Source organism: Pimephales promelas, chromosome 1, assembly GCF_988280905.1.
Source record: "Pimephales promelas chromosome 1, fPimPro1.hap1.1, whole genome shotgun sequence".
NCBI classification, from domain to species: Eukaryota; Metazoa; Chordata; class Actinopteri; order Cypriniformes; family Leuciscidae; genus Pimephales; species Pimephales promelas.
In genome coordinates this window covers 502,839-523,590 of record NC_142769.1, presented here as the reverse complement: position 1 = coordinate 523,590, position 20,752 = coordinate 502,839, and the positions used below count along the sequence as shown (strand labels likewise).

The following is a 20,752-nucleotide window of genomic DNA, read 5'->3' as shown; positions in this document are numbered from 1 at the left end:
AGTGACACGACAGGCCAGAAGTCAGAGAGAGTTCCACGGCGCGGACCTGAGGGAAAGCAGGCTGGAGGAATCAACACGCCGGGTGAAGTGTGACAGTACCTTTCTTTAGCACGATCCTTCTTTGTGATGAAAGCCATGAGGGATCCGGGAATGTAAACACGGAAATGCTCGGAAACAGAGGAAGAACCACGTGATCGATGGACATATCTCTGTCACGCTGCCGTGGAGAAATAACAATAACAATCAACGATATTTTTTTTAAATTATTATTATTTTTAAAAATCTATGTTCAACCGTTCATAGCTTAATACAGTAAATGATCTAAATGTATTTTCTGTTTAAAAATAATAATAATAATAATTCCGCTCTTTGATCTTGATTGGTCAAGCCGCTGTAAAAAACACTCACGTGACCACCTCTGCCTGTGTTTTCATTAACCCTTTGTTTACAGTGATTTCAGGGATTGTCACGGTTTCTTCTCACTGCTTTAGTTTTTCTGATAATAAAAGTACATATTGAAACATATATTTATTTCTTTTTATTATCCACTGGGTAGCGCCTATATTAATATGATGATATCATAATATTTCCCATATTATTATTCATTTCTAAAACTAATCTTTATTCAGCCGTATGTTTTATTTATTTATTATAGTTTAATAATATTGAACAAATATACACTACAGCAAATAGGAAATTATAATAAACAGTGCAATATATAAAATAAAGATACAAGTAAAGAGAAAGAAAAAACAAAGAAAATAATACAAGCAGAAAAAAATAGGTATATAAATAGTGTAACAGCTATTTTTACCGTCTGTTTTACGAGGACCGTAGTAAAAAACAAACATGATGTTAGGTTATGAACGCGGAAACGTGTTTTTTTTTCTAATGCAAATAACCTGACTTCAGTCAAGTCACCTTTATTTACATAGCGCTTTCTACAAAACAGATTAGTGTCAAAGCAGCTTCACAGTGATAACATGAAAATAAAACCAAACAGATCAATAATATTGTTGAATATTAAATGTCCACAACTAACTATGAGCAACAGTGGCAAGGAACCAGAACTCCATCAGGTGACAGACAGGAGCAAACGATCGCCGATCCCCGATCAGTGGGACCCCAGGGTGGGACCAGGTGGGACCCAGCACTTCACAACACACACACACACCAAAGTCCGTCTACATTCTCTGAACACACCCTGACCAGGGAGGAAGAAAGACTTCCACGGCACTTGCGTATTTTCGGTCACACATAAGGAAGCTGTGAAGGTCTAAACATGATCCACTTCTTCTGCCTCGCGTGTCTTCTTGCAGATTCCGTGTTTTCGGACCGTTTCGCAGCACCAATAAACACGAACGACAGACCAATAATCGGTGAGTTGAACAGGTGTATTCAATTCTGTGTAACGAGAGAGTTTAACTTTAAACCTGTCCAGGTGTTCTCGCGCAGGACGTGTTCAACGCGACGCCTCAGAGAAACGCGTACATCGGGGCGTCGTACGTCAAGTTCCTGGAGTCCGCGGGCGCGCGCGTCATTCCGCTGATGTGAGTTTTTGATTGTTTAATTTTGTTATATATTTTTCTATAATTGTAATGTTACAGTAGGTGAAAAACAATAAGAAGTATGTGTGAGATGGACACTTTATTGTCCCAGGAGCATTTATTAATGACAGAGAAGTCATGACAACATAATGAATAGTACATCTAAATTTAATTCATAATATATTTCATAAAACAGAGTTATGAAGGTAAAATAATGCCTGAAAGAATTGCATGCACAGGGTAAGATTTGTGAAAGAGTATAAGATTGCAAGCGTAAAATAAATGTGCATGTGCAAAGGAAGATTTGTAAAGGTGTAAAGACATGATCAGAATGGTAATACTGCATAGAGAATGGGTATTAAATGTTTTGATTGTAAACTTTAACATCAGCTCAGTGGTGTTACAGATTATGTAATGTAAAAAAAAAATTAAATCCATTTACACCAGCTCGAAATTCAATATGAATGTCAGTCAGCCTGGTGCACAGCTCCATTTCAAAATGAGTTATCGGCTGTCAAAATATTAGAGTTATCGTTATCAGCGTTCATATATGAAGAATTATCGGCATCTGGCAATATATCGGTTATCGGCTTCGGAAATATTGAGTTATCGGCTTTCAAAATATTAGAGTTATCGGATTTCAAAATATTAGAGTTATCGGCATTCACATATGATGAATTATCGGCATCGGCCAATATATCTGTTATCGGCTTCGGAAATATTGAGTTATTAGCTTCAAAATGTTAGAATTATCGGTTATCGGCTTTCAAAATATTAGGATTATCGGTTATCGGCTTTCAAAATATTACAGTTATCCGTTATTGAGGTTCATATATAAAGAATTATCGGTATCGGCCAATATATCAGTTTTCGGCTTTCAAAATAAAAGAATTATCAATTATCAGCTTTCAAATATAAAGAATTATCGGTTATCGGCTTTCAAAATATAAGAATTATCGGTTTTCAAATATAAAGAATTATTATAAAATGTTTTGATTGTAAACTTTAACATCAGCTCAGTGGTGTTACAGATTATCTAACGTAAAAAAAAATTAAATCCATTTACACCAGCTCGAAATTCAATATGAATGTCAGTCAGCCTGGTGCACAGCTCATTAAGCAATCATGATTTATTTAGTTATTTATTTATTTGTTTATTTCACATGTGTGCATTAATAGTACCATTTTGTCCTTGAGAACATCTCTGTGCCAAATAAAGATAAAGGTGTGTTTTGGTGATGGGCGTGTTTATCGAACCAATCAGATAAGCGTAAATCGAGTGTCAGCGAGAAGCTCATCTGATTGGCTACATGATGAAGGTGGCCCCGCCCTCCTCTTTGCACTTGCAAAACTCGTGAGTGCGATAATGCGCAGATAAACAAGAGATGCAAATGTACAGATCAGGTTATTTCCATCGGGAACCGGTTTATCCGGTTTAATTTTAAAGTTTAATTTTAATTTTAAAGTTTAATTTTATGCAATTCATCCGTTTTGCAGTTCCTGCCTCTGTTGTTTTCGCTTGCAGATTGCTGTTAGTTTTTAAAACTGTCAAGTCTGAAGAATACAAATATTTATTTTAACTATAAAACAGTTAAATGCTACGAATATTTTTTTTTCTTACACTTTAAGAGCGATTTACACCATTACAAATCTTCCTTTGCGCATGTGATTCTTTATGACATCATTTTACCTTCATACATAGGCTTTTTAAATGACTACTCAAGAAAGTATGAGATGCAGATTTGGGACACAGCCAGTGTTGTTCAGATCGACTGCTGCATATTAATGTTGTTGTTTCATTTGCATTTGTGTGTAAACTGCACAAACGGTAACTTTATTGTAGTTAAAGCATTATAATATAGTGTATTTAATGTTCTGCAGGATCAATAGGACTGAAGATGAGTACAGACGGCTGTTTAAATCCATAAATGGGTGAGTAAATATAGAAAATGTGTGTTAAAGACGTGATTACAGTAAGGAATTGTGCTTAAAGTACTTGAGTTTGAGTTTTTGAAATTTAAGTCCTGGAAAACAGCCATATTTACAAAAAGTGCTTGATATGAATATTAACCCTGGTAAACCCCCATCAGACGTGTTTTCGATACCAAGTACGCCAACATTTATAATATAAAATGTTATTTATTGAACAATAATAGCCATTATAAACGTTGTATTTAATATATTTTATTAAATACGTTGTATTTTGGATACCTCATATCTGTAATTTGAGTTTAAAAAATCCTAAAGATATTGTTTTATAGTTGTGATCTCTGATTGAAGTCCTTGAAAAGTCCTGGAATTTCTTTTTACAGTGTCTATATACAAACCCTGTCTCTCAATTCAATTTAAAATATATCACAAATAAATAAAAAATGAAGTATTTTGCCTCTCTCTGTAGAGTTCTGTTCCCAGGAGGCGGAGTCAGTTTAGAGTCATCCGGATATTCCAGAACTGCCTCCATTTTCTACAGACTCGCTCTCGAGGTTTGTGTCAGTTTTGCTGTCTGTAAAACATATTTCAATTTTTCATTGTAGTATAATATCTAGCGATACACGATATATCAGCAATACATTTTATATTTATTTTTTTTTAAATTGGCTGATTTATTAAAGCCGATAATGTATTATTTCCTTCAGCTGAGGCGCTTCAGATGCGCACTGTTCAACATGATGGTTTTGAGTTGCTTGAAATATGATTGGAATCACTTCAAAAAAGGAAAATATTCGGCTAATATTCTGTCATTTCGGCTACGTAAAACTATAATGAGAACATCATAATTGTGTGCTTGAGACATATATTTTAATGATAAAACTTTTGTAATCAGGCTCTCAGAAATGGTTAAAAAAATCTAGATTTATACTTATCGGACAATATATCGGTTATTGGCTTTCAAATATAAGAATTATCGGTTATTGGCTTTCAAAATATAAGAATTATCGGTTTTCAAATATAAAGAATTATTGGTTTTCAATTATAAAGAATTATCGGTATCGGTCATCAGCTTTCAAAATATTAGAGTTATCGGTTATCGGCTTTCACATATAAAGAATTATCGGCATCGGCCAATATATCGGTTATCGACTTCGAAAATATTGAGTTATCAGCTTCAAAATGTTAGAGTTAACGGTTATCGGCGTTCATATACAAAGAATTATCGGACAATATATCGGTTATTGGCTTCGAAAATATTGAGTTATCAGCTTCAAAATATTAGAGTTATCGGTTGTCGGTGTTCATATATGAAGAATTATCGGCATCGGCCAATATATCGGTTATCGACTTCGAAAATATTGAGTTATCAGCTTCAAAATGTTAGAGTTAACGGTTATCGGCGTTCATATATGAAGAATTATCGGCATCGGCCAATATATCGGTTATCGACTTCGAAAATATTGAGTTATCAGCTTCAAAATGTTACAATTATCGGTTATCGGCTTTCAAAATATTAGGATTATCGGTTATCGGCTTTCAAAATATTACAGTTATCCGTTATTGAGGTTCATATATAAAGAATTATTGGCATCGGTCAATATATCGGTTATCGACTTCAAAAATATAAGAGTTATCAGCTTTCAAAATATTAGAATTATAGGTTATCAGCTTTCGAATATACAATATATCAGTTTTTGGCTTTCAAATATAAAGAATTATCGGTTATCGGCCAATATATCGGTTATCGGCTTTCAAAATATAAGAATTATCGGTTTTCAAATATAAAGAATTATCGGTTTTCAATTATAAAGAATTATCGGTATCGGCCAATAAATCGGTTATCAGCTTTTAAAATATCACAGTTATCGGCTTTCGTATGTAAAGAATTATCGGTTATCGGACAATATATCGGATATCGGCTTTCATAATATAAGAATTATCGGTTATCGGCTTTCAAAATATTAGAATTATTGATTATCAGCTTTCAAATATAAATAATTATCGGTTATCGGCCAATATATCGGTTATTGGCTTTCAAAATATAAGAATTATCGGTTATCGGACAATATATCGGTTATCGGCTTTCATAATATAAGAATTATCGGTTATCGGCTTTCAAAATATTAGAATTATTGATTATCAGCTTTCAAATATAAATAATTATCGGTTATCGGCCAATATATCGGTTATTGGCTTTCAAAATATAAGAATTATCGGTTATCGGCTTTCAAAATATTAGAATTCTCGATTATCAGCTTTCAAATATAAAAAATTACTGGTACCAGCCAATATATCGGTTTTCGGCTTTCAAATATAAGGAATTATCGGTTATCGGCTTTCAAAATATAGCTAAGAAAATGTTGATATCAGTGCATCCCTGCTGTATCTCCGTGTGTTAACAGGCCAATTCAAACGGGGATTATTTCCCAGTATGGGGGACCTGTCTAGGGTTCGAGATGCTCACACTGCTCACCAGTGGCCAGTTGCTCCTGTCCCACACGAACACCAGAGGAGTCGCTCTGCCACTGAACTTCACTGACGGTAAGAACAACACTGGATAGCACGTCTCCCAGCTACACGTGTAATATTTGTGAATTTCGCGAGTGCCGTCAGGATTACTCTCTGGTGCTGCGAGGCTCCGCCCACACACTGCTCTGATTGGCTGTGGGATTTGATTGATTAAAATATCCCAGGATTACTCGCTTGTTACTCATTACCGCGGTGCGGCTAGTGTAAACTACTGAGAGAAGTGATGAATATTTTTGTTGTGAGCTCATGAAGTGTTGATGTCCTGGTTTCCTCCACTGGTGTAGATTATCGAGAAGGCCGACTGTTCAGAGAGTTTCCCGAGGAGCTTCTGAAATCTCTGGCGACGGAGCGGCTCACGGTGAACTCGCATCAGTGGAGTCTCACGACTGCGGTAACTAGCATTACTGACCCTCCTTCAGCTCGGGCTCTGGTTAAACCTGCAGTACAAAGACATTACAAAGATCTAACTAAAGTCAGCGAATTAAACTCTGACGCAGTGATGAACACGTAATAACAATATTCGCAATAACATATCGTTTTACTGAATAATTAAGTAAACATAATTTCTTAATTTATCTTTGTGAAGAAACCTCGTTGTTTAACGGGCTACTCTCTGCTGTCTCAGAGGACGACATCACTTCCTGTCAGCCACCGTAACTTCTGTTGGGTGCAGTTCACAACCTCACCACTAGATGCTGCCAAACTTACACACTGCACCTTTAAGTTTATAAACCGAAGATTAAAGGTTATCCAGCTAAATGTAGTAGACTGCGATCCATCTAATCTGTTTGTCTAGAGCATCTTTTGTGTTTCACAATTTCTTACCTTGATCTCGGTGTCTGCGTTTTTAAAGCCATCTCAAACATCATTTCCCTTTAACCTTTTCGAATCATGTCCATGATATATTTTTGAGATCACATTAGTTTTGTATCATTCCGATGATTTTTTGAAGAGCACCAGATTTAATTGTTGATGCCAGCGCCCTCTAGTGTACAACAGTGATAACATAAATCGCTGGAAGATTCAGTCAATGGCGGGAAAGAGTTAAAACTGCAACGTACAAAACAAAGACAATTAATCGACATATCTCACGTAATGAATACATGTTCAATTCTAACTATTTTTATTTTTGCTGCATGAAGTGAAATGAGAAATTTCTAAATGTTTATTTCAGAACTTCACGAAGAGTGAGAAACTGAAGAACTTCTACAGGGTTTTGAGTACAAACTCCGACGGACAGAACGAGTTTGTGTCCACACTGGAAGGTGAGTGACCATAATCATATATATATATATATTCTTTGTATAACCTTCCTCCTCTGCTCCCAGCATGTGATTTCCCCATCTACGCGACTCAGTGGCATCCAGAGAAGAACGCGTTCGAGTGGAATCGCCCGTATATTCCCCACTCGCCCCGAGCCGTCGAGACTGGCTTCCACATCGCACTCTTCTTCGTCAAAGAAGGTATGATCATAATCCTACGTTTTAATAGCCGTTTATTATATTGATCTCCCGCGATGCGTTTAACGCGAGACTGTTGAATATGGCACAGGAATAACTCCGTATCTCCACATGATTGATTACTCTAACTATTGCAAAAAAAAAATTGTATTTCAAGTTTTCTGAAATGTTACGTTTGAATATGCAAATGAGGCATTATCTCATTAAATATGCACTAATTTCTATACATTTCTATTACAAAAACCTAAACCTTGCTTGGATTAAGCCAGGTTCAAAATTCTTGTTTCTTTATATATATATATATATATTAGGGCTGGGCAATCGCGATTAATCGCATCCAAAATTAAAGTTTGTGTTTACGTAATATATGTGTGTGTAGTGTATATAATAATTTTGTATAAATAAATACACACATGCATGTATATATTTAATAAATATTTGCATGTATACACTTTATATATATTTATACATAATTAATATTATGTATAAATATTTGATATTTTAAGAACATATATATACATTCATGTGTGTGTGTATTTATATACACAAAGTAATTATACACACTAGGCACACATTATATTATGTAAACAGAAACTTTTATTTTGGATGAGATTAATCGCGATTAATTGTTGCCCAGCCCTAATATATATATAAATATATTAGTCAAAGTTTTTACAGAGGAGATTTTGGATATTTTTATCACTCCATAAATCAGAAAATACTGTCGACAGCCAAAAATAAATAACTTTTCACCTTATTTTTAGGAATAAAACGTTGTATATTATCAGGAAATGTGCAGATGAACACAAACCCCAGTGTGAAATCCTTCCGAATATACTGTAAAACTGTGTGTGTGTTGCAGAAGTGGAGATTTCCAGTGCGATGTCGGAGGAAAAACAGAGATGCATTATAGATATACAGTTTAACCCTTTAGGCGCCAAACGTTCGATTTTGACATCTAAATTTCAAAAGGCTATATCTTAAAAGCGTTAAAAGATAGATACTTTCTGTAAATTACAGAAATATTGAGGATGACCCAAAGTTTATGTAAGCCTTACATTTTCCCATCTAATTCGCATATTATGAGGTTGTACGGTGGCGGTGATCTTGGATTTGACAAAATCCGCCGTTTTATTCAGTGGAGTAAACTGGACCGCGGCGCCTCGAGGGTTAAAGAGTATTTTGGATCGTCTCATGCAGCGACTGAACACGAGGAATAACTCTCTCTCTCTCTCTCTCCTCCACAGCGAGGAAGAGTACGCACCGCTTCCCCAGCGAGGAGGAAGAGGAGAAGGCCCTGATCTACAACTATAACCCGGAGTACACCGGCGCGCACACCGCCTTCCAGCAGACATACTTCTTTCATTAGGAAATCTCCATTAACTTCATTATTATTACGGTAATGGATTTAATTTACTAATTAAAACTGCACATTCTCCCGCTGTGATGTGAAGAACATCAATCAAACTGAATTATGTTTTTTCAGATGTTTCACAATTTAATAATTCACGATCGACAAACATTTGGCATGTAAACAAACATACAAATCTGTAGTGTTAATAAAACACGAGCTCTGATGAAAAAATCTCAAATAAATGCAGTCGTATTCACTTCTTTTGACTCGTTCATTGGCTGGAAGAAGGCACGAAGTGATGATGTTTCTATCTCTTAATGAACACACACACACACACACACACACACACACACACTATAACCCGCAACATACAGTGCAATGCTCAATCATATCTATAACTTTATTCAAAAGTGACTTAAGTCTCAATGTAACTTCTGATCTCTTAACTCTCCCATTAACCCTTCGGTCTAACGTCTGATATTACTGTTAAACAGGATTTCAAACCATATTTGCGTTACAAAATTAAGATCTTGAATATTAGGTGATGATGTCCTCATATTACGCACAAGTGGTTTATGAAAACTGCAGAGAGCGCTCTGATTGGCTGTTGACCTATTCTGAGCTCTGTGATTGGCTGTTGTCTTCTATGGGTGAGAGAGCCTGCCTCTGTGATTGGCTGTTGGCCTGCTCTTGGAGCTCTGTGATTGGCTGTTATCCTCTATATGGGTGAGAGAGTCTGCCTCTGTGATTGGCTGAGCTCGGGGTGCCAAACGTCCACGATGAAGATGAGTCTGAATCTATCTGCCTCCTGCCAGACTTCATGCTCGAACGAGTCGTCAAATATTAATACTTTTCCTTCTTCCCACTCCCTGAAACACGATCAACATCCCACACATTAATTCAGTACACAATACACTAAAGCTGAAACATCTCAAAACTCTAGCATTGGAATGAATGCAGTGTTAACCCTCAGGCGCTCGTCGGTCATTTCTGACCGAAAAATTTTCTGTTTTGAATTTTTAAAAATCACAGCTTCATCGCAATGTTAAGAAACTTCGTGACTTTTATGGCATTATGTATGTGAACACACAAAAAAATTGAGGTCATGATCTGAGCATGCTGAGTGGTCTTAAAAAAATAGTCACACTTGTGCTCTTTGGTCGAAAATGACCCCCATAGGAAATGAATGGGAAATTGTAAAAAAAAAAATTGTGAATTTTTGTTTTTTTGTAAGAAATAGTTTTTGAGATTGTTTCAACTATATATTCAAATCCAACAGCAAAAAAAAAAAAAAAAAAAAAAAAGTCTGAGGAATTCACATGCCTCTCCATAGAGAGCTGCACACGCCATCTAGTGGTTAAACCATGATTCTACGCTTTTTCTCTATACTGTAACCAGATGGTGCTAATTTTCTTCAAAAAATTTTTTTTTTCTGAAGGCCTAGACTCTATATTAATCTAAAATACTGCATTAATTTTTTTTGGGAAAAAATAATATATATTTAAAAAAATATATATATTTTTCCATGGCAAAAATAGACCATAAATAGTGCATAAATATTAATAAATTCAATTAAATTGTCTCAAAATACTAAATTAAAAAGAATAAATATTATAGAACAAAAATAAATTGCATTGGTTTTACTGGGATGGAGAAAGTTTCATTTTTAGGCGTCCGGGAAGATAACAAGTGTGAGTCCGAAACGAAGAGCACCTGAGGGTTAATGAGTGTGTAAAGCTGACCTGGTCTGGTTTGTACAGCGGATCCTGCAGCCCGAAGGAGGAATGATGAGGCCGAGATGCATTCGCAGACGGCAGTTGGTGGGTCCAGTGTGTGGCCACACATGAGTACCAGGTTGCATCACTGAAAACTTGATCTAAAAGAGGAAGAGAGCGTTTCTAGGATTTATATTAGTAGGCAACAGGTCGTCTTTGTGAGAAGAATAATTGATTTCTGGGGATTTACCTGGCCTCTTTTGCAGCCAGTGGCTTCTGGGTAACGTTCTAGCAAAGCACAGGTTTTAGGGACACTGCGACATGCCGAAGCAGTCTTTCGACCTGAGAACGAGGAAACGCTATATGTCTTAAACGGTTAAATACACATGTGTGTGTCAGAATGCCCATCTTATTCCTGGAAACACAGTGGTCATGTAAACAGGAGAGAAATCAAGCATGTGTGTATCAGTGCATTCGCTCTTAAAGTGACAGCAGCCTAATAACCTTAATAATAGATTAATAAGAGTAAACGTACATAAATTGTTACACACACACTTTAATACCTGCTAACTGACTGTGTTTATATAAATGCCTTATTATTTGAATGCATGTTTCAGCCTTGCAGTTTAAAAACAAGTGCTAATTTCAGTATAAACGTGTGCTTTCTGAGCGACACACACCTTATTGGGCTTGAAGGGTTGAATACACGCACTTATGAGTGAAAATACCCATCTTTGAGAGTATCCACGTAAACACAGGTGGTTATGTCATCATAAGTGAATGTAAACAGGAGAGAAAGCAAGTACGCGTGTATATCAGTGCATTCGCTCTTAAAGTGACAGTAGCCTAATAAACCTGTTTATTAAGAATCACTCGCTGCTCTCGACTGAGCTTTAATACGAATCAACATATTTTAATGTACATGGTGCAGTGTTTTGTGTACATTTTCTACAATTTACGTGGTATTTCTTATTTTTTCAGGTGTGTCGATTTCATTCGCGCTATTGTAGTTTTCATTGTAATTAGTTTCTTTGTTCTTATTTGATCACTTTGCACATAAGCCTGAAAGTTTTGTTATTAGTTTGTGTTGATATTGAAATCGGTGGCGAGAATTATGAAATTTATCAGAATTTGTCCAATTTCTCAAAATATATGGTTTCAAATATTTTGATATGATAAAAACCTAATTTAAAGTAAACATAACTATATTGTTAGATACATCATACTCATATTGAGTCATATCGCCACCCCTAGGATGGATTTATATCCAATGTAATTATATAATTTTATGTATTAATATAATTTTAATTTATAATAATAATTAATTAAAAAAATAATTAATTTATATAATTTTATGTAATTATATAACTTTTTAATTATATATATATATATATTACCCTGCTGCCAGAGTGTAAACTGTCCCCAGTCTCCTTTCTCTCTCAGATTTTCATCTTCTGGCAGAAACTGTCCGCTGTTTCCGTCCAACACCGACAGCGCTTCGTCTCGAATGGTCAGCCAGTTTCGTTCCAACACCTGCAAACACACACACATGAACACAAGAGACACACACACACACATTAAAATACACATTTACCAGTAGAGGATATAAAGGTCTTTTTGAGTAACTCAAATAATGCAAACTCAAACGAGACACTTCATCCCTATTAAGCTTTAATTGAAAGCACTAATTAATTATTAATTGATTATAAAATTAAAATAATTGATATAATTGAAATAATGATAATTGAAAATAAATAATTAATTGATAGACTACAGGGCGCCTGTTTCCCGAACCTGGTTTCGGTTTCTACACAGGTATGTTTTGAGATTAGTTGGCAGATAACTCTTTACGGGCTGAAGACGGTGGATTCGATTTTAGAAGGTTTTATTCTGGGTTAGAGATCACAAACCCAACTGGACCAATCAGCTGCGGGCAAAGTGACGTGATGCAATAAAGCCACGCCCCTTTTCTCTCTCGCTCAATTAAAGCAGCGAAAGAAACTGAGAGACAAAATTGCTCGGCTTTTGCTGCTAATTATTTAATATATTTACATCATATGAATTATAATTATTTTTTATTCATATAATATATACATATGTACGGAGGCGTATTGCATTCACTTGAAGAAAAAAAATCTACTCTGTTTTTCTGAATTAATGAGTTAATTTTTCATGGAATTTTTTTTTGCTCTGTTTTTCTGAATTAACTCGAATTTTTTAATTAAAATTTTTTTTCTCATGAAAAATTAACTCGTTAATTCAGAAAAACAGAGCAAAAAAATTTTTTCTCATGAAAAATTAACCCATTAATTCAGAAAAACAGAGCAAAAAAATTTTTTCTCCCGAAAAATTAACTCGTTAATTCAGAAAAACAGAGCAAAATTTTTTTTCTCATGAAAAATTAACTCATTAATTCAGAAAAACTGAGCAAAATATTTTTTTTTTACGCCTCCGTACATATGCACAATATCACGCATTTTTTATCATGCACTCTCGGCATTTCAATAAATATAAACATACAGGCAAGCGGAGTCATTTTAAAAGCTTGTATTTATGTATATAAACGTATTTTAATTAGTCTCTCTCTAACTTCCACATCATCATAACTTCGTAAATGCGTTTAAATTCACAATATTTTTTTTTTGACGATCTCTTAATCTTCGAGAGAAGGTGATTGGGTGATTTAGTTTGTGGTGACCTTGACGAGATCCGTGTATCCGGTGTCTTCCGGCGTCCACCAGGGCTGCGCTCTGAGTCCCGGGACGTTATAGAGCGACCTCTGCCACACTGAGGCGAAGTGACCCCGCCGGTGCCCCGTCTCGTACCACTCATACGCCTAAACACACACACACACACATCAGACACAACGCCTGGAGGATCAAACTCACTCCCAATAAGTTCGCTTTCATCTTACACTCTCGTCTCCGGTTCTCTGTAGAGCGTCTCCGAGATGAAAGTAAAACCTCCCGTCATCAGTTCCTGGCTCTCCGGACTCTAAACCCTCCTAAACACACACACACACACACACATTCACAATTGGTGAAGTATGTTTGTATAAATCATCGCTGTCAGACAAAAACCTCATCTCCAAATTTCGCCGATTTTATTTATTTTTTCATAAATCATTCCTATTGATCACCGCGAACATCCGTCTGTGGGGTTTGCTAATCTCTAACCAATGAAAAGTCTTAAAAAGAGCATCTTGTAACTCCATTGGCTCCTCACACTGTCAGTCAAACTTCATGACTCCGCCCACATCTGTGCACTGTTTCTGCTTGTTTGCAAAGCAATGTAAATAAAGAACTGGTGTTTGAGTGAGAACAGAGTTTTCTTTACTCAAGAAACAGTATTTGATGACACGCATGTCAGACAACTTGATGTTGGTCAAATGTTAAAGCTACACTGTGTGATTTTTACCCCCATCTAGTGGTGAAAAGGTATATGACCATCCAGCGAATATTAGTTTCTGTTCCTCACAATTCCGATTTCGTGTTAACATTAACATGGCTTCCGGTTCGACCTCGTCCATGAGTGTTAACTCAAGCGTAAACGCGAAAGGCGAAGCTTAAATTAACGGGTATGTCCCTCATTGGCTAATGTACTTTCAAGATGGAGGGTCAACATGGCGAACCCCTTACCCGTATCTATTTTCAATGGCATATTATACACTCACGAGAATACGAAGTAAATATACATTAATCAGCACATATATTTTTGAAAGAACTAAGTGTTTTTAGCTAAGAATAAACTAAAAGAGTTAATAATATAACAACACATGCAAGTTACTCAGCCCACACCGTTTAATTATCTAGAAAGTAGCGTTTTGGGAGATGTGAGGATAGAGACAGCGACGATATGTTTGCGTATATCTGTGCATGACGTCAGGATTACCCTCAAGTACGGTATGCTCTCTGCAATCTTGTTTTCAGATTTCAGGATGAACCCATAATGCACTTTGGCGAACCCGTCATGTGGAGCGGCAGCCAAAACCTGACGAGGAGTTTCAGAAAGGAGGAGGTTAGTAAAGCACTGATCACATCGCTAAAGCTGACCGCGCCACAGTGACCTCTGACCTCCTCGTATATGCGCTTGGCACTCTTGTTGTCCCCCAGGAGCAGATGTGCCACGCCCAAGTCGTTCTTTAAGCTGATGTCTTCTGGGAAGATCTGAACTAGCTTCTCCAAAGTCGCTAAAGATCCTCTTGTACGACCTGCACAGGAACACAACAGGAATCGCATTATCATTATCAAATGACCCCGCTTGCTCACGTCGAGATAACTGGTTGGTGAAAGTAGAGTACCTAAGAACTGCTGTCGGTCGGCTCGTCTCTTCAGCGACGCTTTGACCAGATCAGGAGGAGCGTCTGGGAGATCCGCCGCTTCTCTGTACGTGTTCACAGCCGTCAGGAGCAGCTCGTTACTGCGCTTCTTCTCTGCGGAGTCATCCTCGGCCTGCACACACACATCACAAACACACACTCCTGGAACTGCTTTCTACCGAACCACAGAGCCAGACCGATATTATCGGCCGATATTAAGGCATTTTCCAAACTATCGGTATCGGCAGTTATAATGGCCGATAAATGAATATTTCGAAAATAAAATAAAACACGCTTGAGCCATGTCAAGAGTGTTGGAGTTATATACTTTGTCCACCAGAGGGCGCTCTACACCGTCTCTGTCGGCAACACTCGTTGAGTTGGTCACGATACATACGTCGCTTGAATAACAATTAAAAGAACATTTGAGTTCTCTCAACTCAAATAAGCAGGACAAAATTTGTGACTATCATGTCCGGTTTAAAAAATAAATAAATAAAAATATCGGCCGATATATCGCATTTTAAAACCTAAAAATATCTGTATCGGTATCGGCCTTCAAAATCCTTTATCGGTCGGGCTCTAAGCTGGAATAGCCATGTTTCAATCCTCCTATTCACATGCACATTTTGAAATATCGCATCGATGGAAACACCATCAATGTGCATAAATTATAAAAATTTGCATAAAAATCAATTGAGGCGGATACATTTTGTATCCGATGACACGACATGCGCATTAACTACAATGGAAACACATTTACTGAATAAATCCCTCAATAGAGAGCCTAAGTCCCGCCCCTCCGCTTCCGGCTCATGGGACCTTATTTCGGAAAAAATATGAACGGTAGTCAATGGCGAGAGACAACTTATCTTTTTATTCCGTCTGAACTGTGCCCTCAATTACACATATGATGTTTGTCAATTTAAAAGATAATTCTGAAAGTCAAAAACGTCGCAGTTTGTCATAAAACAGAAGAGTAACATTTAGTTTTATGTGAACTACATCTCCCAGGAAGCGAAACAACGAGTGAGATCCGCTGCTCGTGTGTGTGCAGTCTGGTATAACACACTCGGGCATGACGGCGTAACGTTACGATTATAACGGAAGACTGTAGAAAAAATGACAGACAGCCTCAGTAAAGTTAGCTTCATTCATTAGGAGAAAATGTGCGCCTTTGGGGTTTGTAGTCTTTGTAATTACGTATTTTCAGTCTTATACCTTAACGGTTTTACATCAAACTGCGACTTTCTTTACTTTAAAATGTATCTTTTAAATTGACAAACATCATATGTGTAATTCAAACAAGATCAAAAAAATATTTGTTGTCTCACGCCATTGACTACCATTCAATATTTTTCCGAAATAAGGTCCCATCGTGGTCGACCGGAAGGGGAGGGACTTAGGCTCTCTATAAACTCATGTGGCTTTTCCTCAGCGTCGGCTGTGATTGGATAGCTGGAGTAACCAGCGGACCAATGGCGTCGCAGCGTCTCAAATGTCGATTAGTGTTTCTGAAACGCCGGCGTCGAAGTGTGCGATCCGAATAATTGGGTGTAATTCCCTCCAGAAGCGAATCACACACACGAGTGTGTTCCCGAACGCGAACACGACGGCGTTTACTGCGTTTCGTCTGACGCGACACACGACGCGAAGAGAAAGATTGCAGCAGCTTACACATATTTTACTGATATTTTGCACCAATTTATACCGATTTTGTTCTCTTGAACACGTGGAATGGAAACGCTGATTTATTCGCAAATGTTTTATGCGATATTACAAGTTAAATTCACCACTTTGGATGTTAGTTGTCATGCTAATGCGTTACCTGGGCTTTGCCGTATCGGCACCTCGGACTATGAGGGTATTTCTGGATGAGAGCTTCAAAAGCTCGGAGAGATTCCTCAACTTTGCCCTGAAAAAGAGAAAGACGTCTATTATACGGTCAACAAATTTAACAAAACACATTTGTTCTGCCAGTGTAGTATACGCGGTTACCTTCTTGCGTAATTTCTCTGCAGCGTTGATCTCAGATTTGATAGTTTTGTCAAATTTGTTAAGAAGTTTTGGTTTCTTCTTTATGGCTGTAAAATAATCACCACAGCATTAGGGTTAATTGAAAACTTTATAAAATGTAGCGTGTAATTTTTCACTATGAGCATCAAATTCGTCTTGAAAACGAATTATTACAGCTTTTGTTTAAACGTTTTTATTGCATTAACAAATAGGAGTGCAAACATTTCTATTATAAGAAAATACATAAAACTGCCTTATGTGCATTTTAATTTTGTCAATTTAAATCAATTTGACTAATTAACTGATAATTAAAGTTTTTAATTCGTTTTTAAAAAGTTTAATATTAATGCAATTATACAAAAACGAATTTAAAACTTATTTAAAAAGTTTGTTTTCAGCCCAGAGTTATCATTTGAGAGCATCACTACTACCTTTAACATCATTAAACCCAGATCAACAGACCTTCTTTTCCCGCGCTGGACTCCGGCGCCGGTTCTGCTAATCCTGCCGACTCAGTCGGAGACTCAGGAGTTAAGGACCCGCTCAATTCTAGTGAAGGATCCGCATTAGGTGTAGACTCATGTGGAGAGTCTTTACAGCACACACATTTAGCATATAAAAATAAATACATAAATAATACATGAGTAATGTAAATATTTCTCTTACCTTTGTTTTCACCAGGCAGAAATTCTGCATTTAACTCTGAAACGCAAAAAAAACATTTGTACTTTAAATTAAAACAGCAAACAGATTTGATAACAAGAGCAGTTTCAACTGGCCATAAATACATCCCTGGGGTAGATGGTCCTTAAGTTTACAGTAGGGATGCATCGATATAAAAAAAAAAAATTGGACAATACAGATAATTCTTTATATTTGAAAGCCAATAACCGATATATTGGCCAATAAATCTTTCTTGAGAGCCGATTACAAAAACAAAAGTCTCACCATTAAAACACACGATCATAATAATGTTCTCAATATAATTTTATATAGCAGATATGACAGACTTGCTGCACTTTACTGTATTTTCCATTTTTTAAAGTGATTCCAATCATATTTCAAGCAACTCGAAAGCATCACAGCACAAAAAAACGTTGCAAAGATATAAGGGAATTCATCGTGAATCAGCTCAACTTACTTTAATTAACTGGATCTGGCCGATAATGGCTAAAATACGTATATTTTGTGAGAGCAAAGTCAAAACCATTCAAATGTTTATAAATCCTTCTGAGGAGACATGCTTGGTTTCTTTCTTTTCTGATGCACAGGGAGTTATGTATTATGTATTACAGTGTATTATGCTATTTTTTAGGGTTTGCTCGTGTCCTGTTTAAATGGCACATGAACACTGGACTCAGATAACACAGGACACGTTGAGTACTCGTATATATACTTGAATACTCCTTTGTGTGAGAATATACCCTGGTCACCGTTTTCCTTACCTTGTTCTTCTAAGGCGTTCCTGCTTGATGCCAGCGGACCCGGCTTCTCGGTCAGACCTGTGTGGATGTGGAGTAAAATCAGACACAATACAAACACTGCACATGATGCGAACCGATCAATCAAAGATCACAGCCAATCAGAAGAGCATGTGGGTGGAGTCTCAAAAAACTATGACTGAAACCCTCTTTGTCATGGAATTCATTGTTTGTTCACAGTTTAAATGTTTCTGTTTTCTTAAATGTATGAATTATCCATAATCACTCAGTACGGCTGTAAAGGTCATGCATTTTGACATTCAAACTCACATTAGATGTATTTAAAACTTTTAAAAACCCATATTTTAATATTGTGATGAATGTGAGTTAATATTGTTTGTATGTCTATTTCTATGTGGTACTAAATGAGGCAAGGGTGTCAAGTTACAGTCAAGACATTTGAAGGCATTTGCCTTAAAAACGTTTAAATATGTCTAATAAATTGTTAAACATAAATTACATAAGTTACATAAATTGTCATTAAATATGTAAATATGAATCCCTTTTTTTATATAAAATGCATTTTTTTTACTATTCATCTTGTGTGGAAGAGAATAAAAAAAGAACTGTGAGAAGAACACACGCGAACACATACACACACACACACGACCGTGTTTCAAACAGATCGACTAAATTTAAAATAAGAGAAAAATTCACATTTATTGGAGGCGAATACCTTGATACATTCTCAGAATATTTAACCACAGCTTAGTTTCATCAAACACTTAATAAACACATAAAAATGATGAGAATTACTTTCTCATATCCCACATAAATATGCACTATAATTCAGTCATTCACATGTTGATCTCTCTCAAATGTTGCGAAGCATTGCTGTGTGTTGAAGCAGTCAGAAATGAAACATATCTGGTGTGATATATCATACATCATATCATAGAATATATCAAGTGGTGAAGAAATTACACACGTCAAATTTAACACCTAAACACCTGATTGGCATTATATGATTAACACAGTTAAAGTTTCACACAACAATAAATGGTTATTCACCAAAGAACTACCAATGATAGGATCAATATCTTACTATTCTGGGTGACAAAACCCGTAAACATATAAATAAAACAACTATAAGTAAAAAATTTTGCAGACAAATTCTGATCTGCAAATTTGATTGAAAGAAAGCAGGTTATAAATACACTCGCCACTGAATGAATGTAAGCAAATGTTAAACGCTTGATCCTCGATGTGACTTTACACGCGTTCCTTCGCTCAGAAACAGCAGAACTGATGCGTTTCACATTACAGACTGAGTTCATACCGCACACAAGCAGAACTAGCCTAACAAATTAAAGACTTTAGGACAGACGGTCACTGTGAAAGTAATTCTTCAACAACGACTGAGAGCAGCTGTCAGTGTGAAGAGATGAATAATAATTGAGTTATCGCATCTCGTCGTGGTTCTGGACTTACGGCACATGAAATAACACGCGTGTTTTACACATTATTGGACATACAGGTTAAAACCGCCCACTAATCGCACACAGGGAAGTCACACAATTCACACTTATATACAAAAATTGCATTCATGAGAAAAGAGTGAACATTTACTCAAATGAAGGAAAAACGTACTGAAATATGATCTTTTAGATTCAAATGCAATTTCAAAACTCCTATTTTTACAAGATCTTAGAGAACCACTAAAGGGACCCGTGATGGAAGAAATATGATAGGAGGAAAAATGTTGTCACTGTTTTTGAGTTCTCTCGTGAAATGTTTTACTTCCGCTAGAAAAATTCATTTTTGCCTGCATTTTTTTTCAAAGCGAACGCCAAAATTCTCAAAGGAACTCAAAACTTTTGTGAGTGAACAAAGTTTATAAGGGAAAACACAAACGTTTTGCGAGCGAACACAAAATTTTTTCAAGGGAACGCAAAAGATTTGAAAGCTAACGCAAAAAATTTGCAAGCGAACGCGAAAGATTTGCAAGCAAACGCAAAGTTTTTCAAGGCAACCTAAAAGATGTATAAACGAGCATATCGTTTTTCAAGGGAAGGCAAACAATTTGCAAGCGAACGCAAAAGATCTACAAGCGAACGCAAAAGATTTTCAAGTAAACGCAAAAGGTGTATAAACGAACATTTTTCAAGGGAACGCAAAAAATTTGCAAGTGAAAACAAAAGATTTGCAAGCAAATGCAAAGTTTTTCAAGGGAACGCAAAAGATATAAAAACGAACATATTGTTTTTTAAGGGAACGCAAAAAATTTGAAAGCGAACGCAAAATATCTACAAGTGAACGCAAAAGATGTATAAACGAACATATCGTTTTTCAAGGGAACGCAAAAGATTAGCAAGCGAACACAAAAGATCGAACGCAAAAGATTAGCAAGCGAACACAAAAGATCGAACGCAAAAGATTTACAAGCGAACGCAAAGTTTT

At 36.3% G+C, this 20,752-nt stretch overlaps 3 protein-coding genes across 6 annotated transcripts in view; 1 reads left to right on the top strand and 2 right to left on the bottom strand.

Annotated features, from left to right (window-relative positions):
* Positions 1-952, bottom strand: part of nsmaf (neutral sphingomyelinase (N-SMase) activation associated factor) — a 29,508-nt gene extending 28,556 nt beyond the window's left edge. Inside the window, exons 1-2 of the mRNA XM_039673140.2 lie at positions 815-952; positions 100-217 (exon numbers count right to left, since the gene is read on the bottom strand). Coding sequence (XP_039529074.2) covers positions 100-137 — 38 coding nt within the window. The 5' untranslated portion in view covers positions 138-217; positions 815-952. The remainder of the gene's footprint in view (positions 1-99; positions 218-814) is intronic.
* A 164-nt stretch (positions 953-1,116) lies between these two features.
* On the top strand, positions 1,117-9,078 carry ggh (gamma-glutamyl hydrolase (conjugase, folylpolygammaglutamyl hydrolase)). The gene is made up of 9 exons (XM_039673146.2): positions 1,117-1,379; positions 1,442-1,550; positions 3,429-3,479; positions 3,946-4,030; positions 5,882-6,020; positions 6,293-6,399; positions 7,183-7,273; positions 7,337-7,471; positions 8,716-9,078. Exons 1-9 carry the CDS (start codon positions 1,283-1,285, stop codon positions 8,835-8,837), a joined length of 936 nt encoding a protein of 311 aa, XP_039529080.2. The 5' UTR covers positions 1,117-1,282; the 3' UTR covers positions 8,838-9,078.
* The window catches only part of unm_hu7910 (un-named hu7910), a 28,317-nt gene continuing 16,505 nt past the window's right edge, over positions 8,941-20,752 (bottom strand). For 2 of the 4 annotated variants that reach the window (XM_039673141.2, XM_039673144.2), the window contains 14 exons: positions 18,317-18,373; positions 17,538-17,573; positions 17,334-17,462; positions 16,854-16,939; positions 16,684-16,770; positions 14,838-14,988; positions 14,611-14,747; positions 14,429-14,527; positions 13,452-13,541; positions 13,236-13,373; positions 11,935-12,070; positions 10,788-10,879; positions 10,565-10,698; positions 8,941-9,691 (listed from right to left, as the gene is read on the bottom strand). In XM_039673141.2, the coding sequence (XP_039529075.2) occupies positions 9,541-9,691; positions 10,565-10,698; positions 10,788-10,879; positions 11,935-12,070; positions 13,236-13,373; positions 13,452-13,541; positions 14,429-14,527; positions 14,611-14,747; positions 14,838-14,988; positions 16,684-16,770; positions 16,854-16,939; positions 17,334-17,462; positions 17,538-17,573; positions 18,317-18,373 (1,523 nt within the window). In that variant the 3' untranslated portion in view covers positions 8,941-9,540. The remainder of the gene's footprint in view (positions 9,692-10,564; positions 10,699-10,787; positions 10,880-11,934; positions 12,071-13,235; positions 13,374-13,451; positions 13,542-14,428; positions 14,528-14,610; positions 14,748-14,837; positions 14,989-16,683; positions 16,771-16,853; positions 16,940-17,333; positions 17,463-17,537; positions 17,574-18,316; positions 18,374-20,752) is intronic. The other 2 variants (XM_039673142.2, XM_039673145.2) reach the window with 2 other exon arrangements.

What these genes read in the sequence shown, in the direction of transcription:
- ggh (XM_039673146.2), top strand. Translation starts at nt 1,283, where the DNA reads ATGATCCACTTCTTCTGCCTCGCGTGTCTTCTTGCAGATTCCGTGTTT. An exon ending in TCTACAGACTCGCTCTCGAG is followed by an intron (nt 4,031 to 5,881) that starts GTTTGTGTCAGT and finishes GTGTGTTAACAG; the next exon opens with GCCAATTCAAACGGGGATTA. An exon ending in AGTGGAGTCTCACGACTGCG is followed by an intron (nt 6,400 to 7,182) that starts GTAACTAGCATT and finishes TGTTTATTTCAG; the next exon opens with AACTTCACGAAGAGTGAGAA.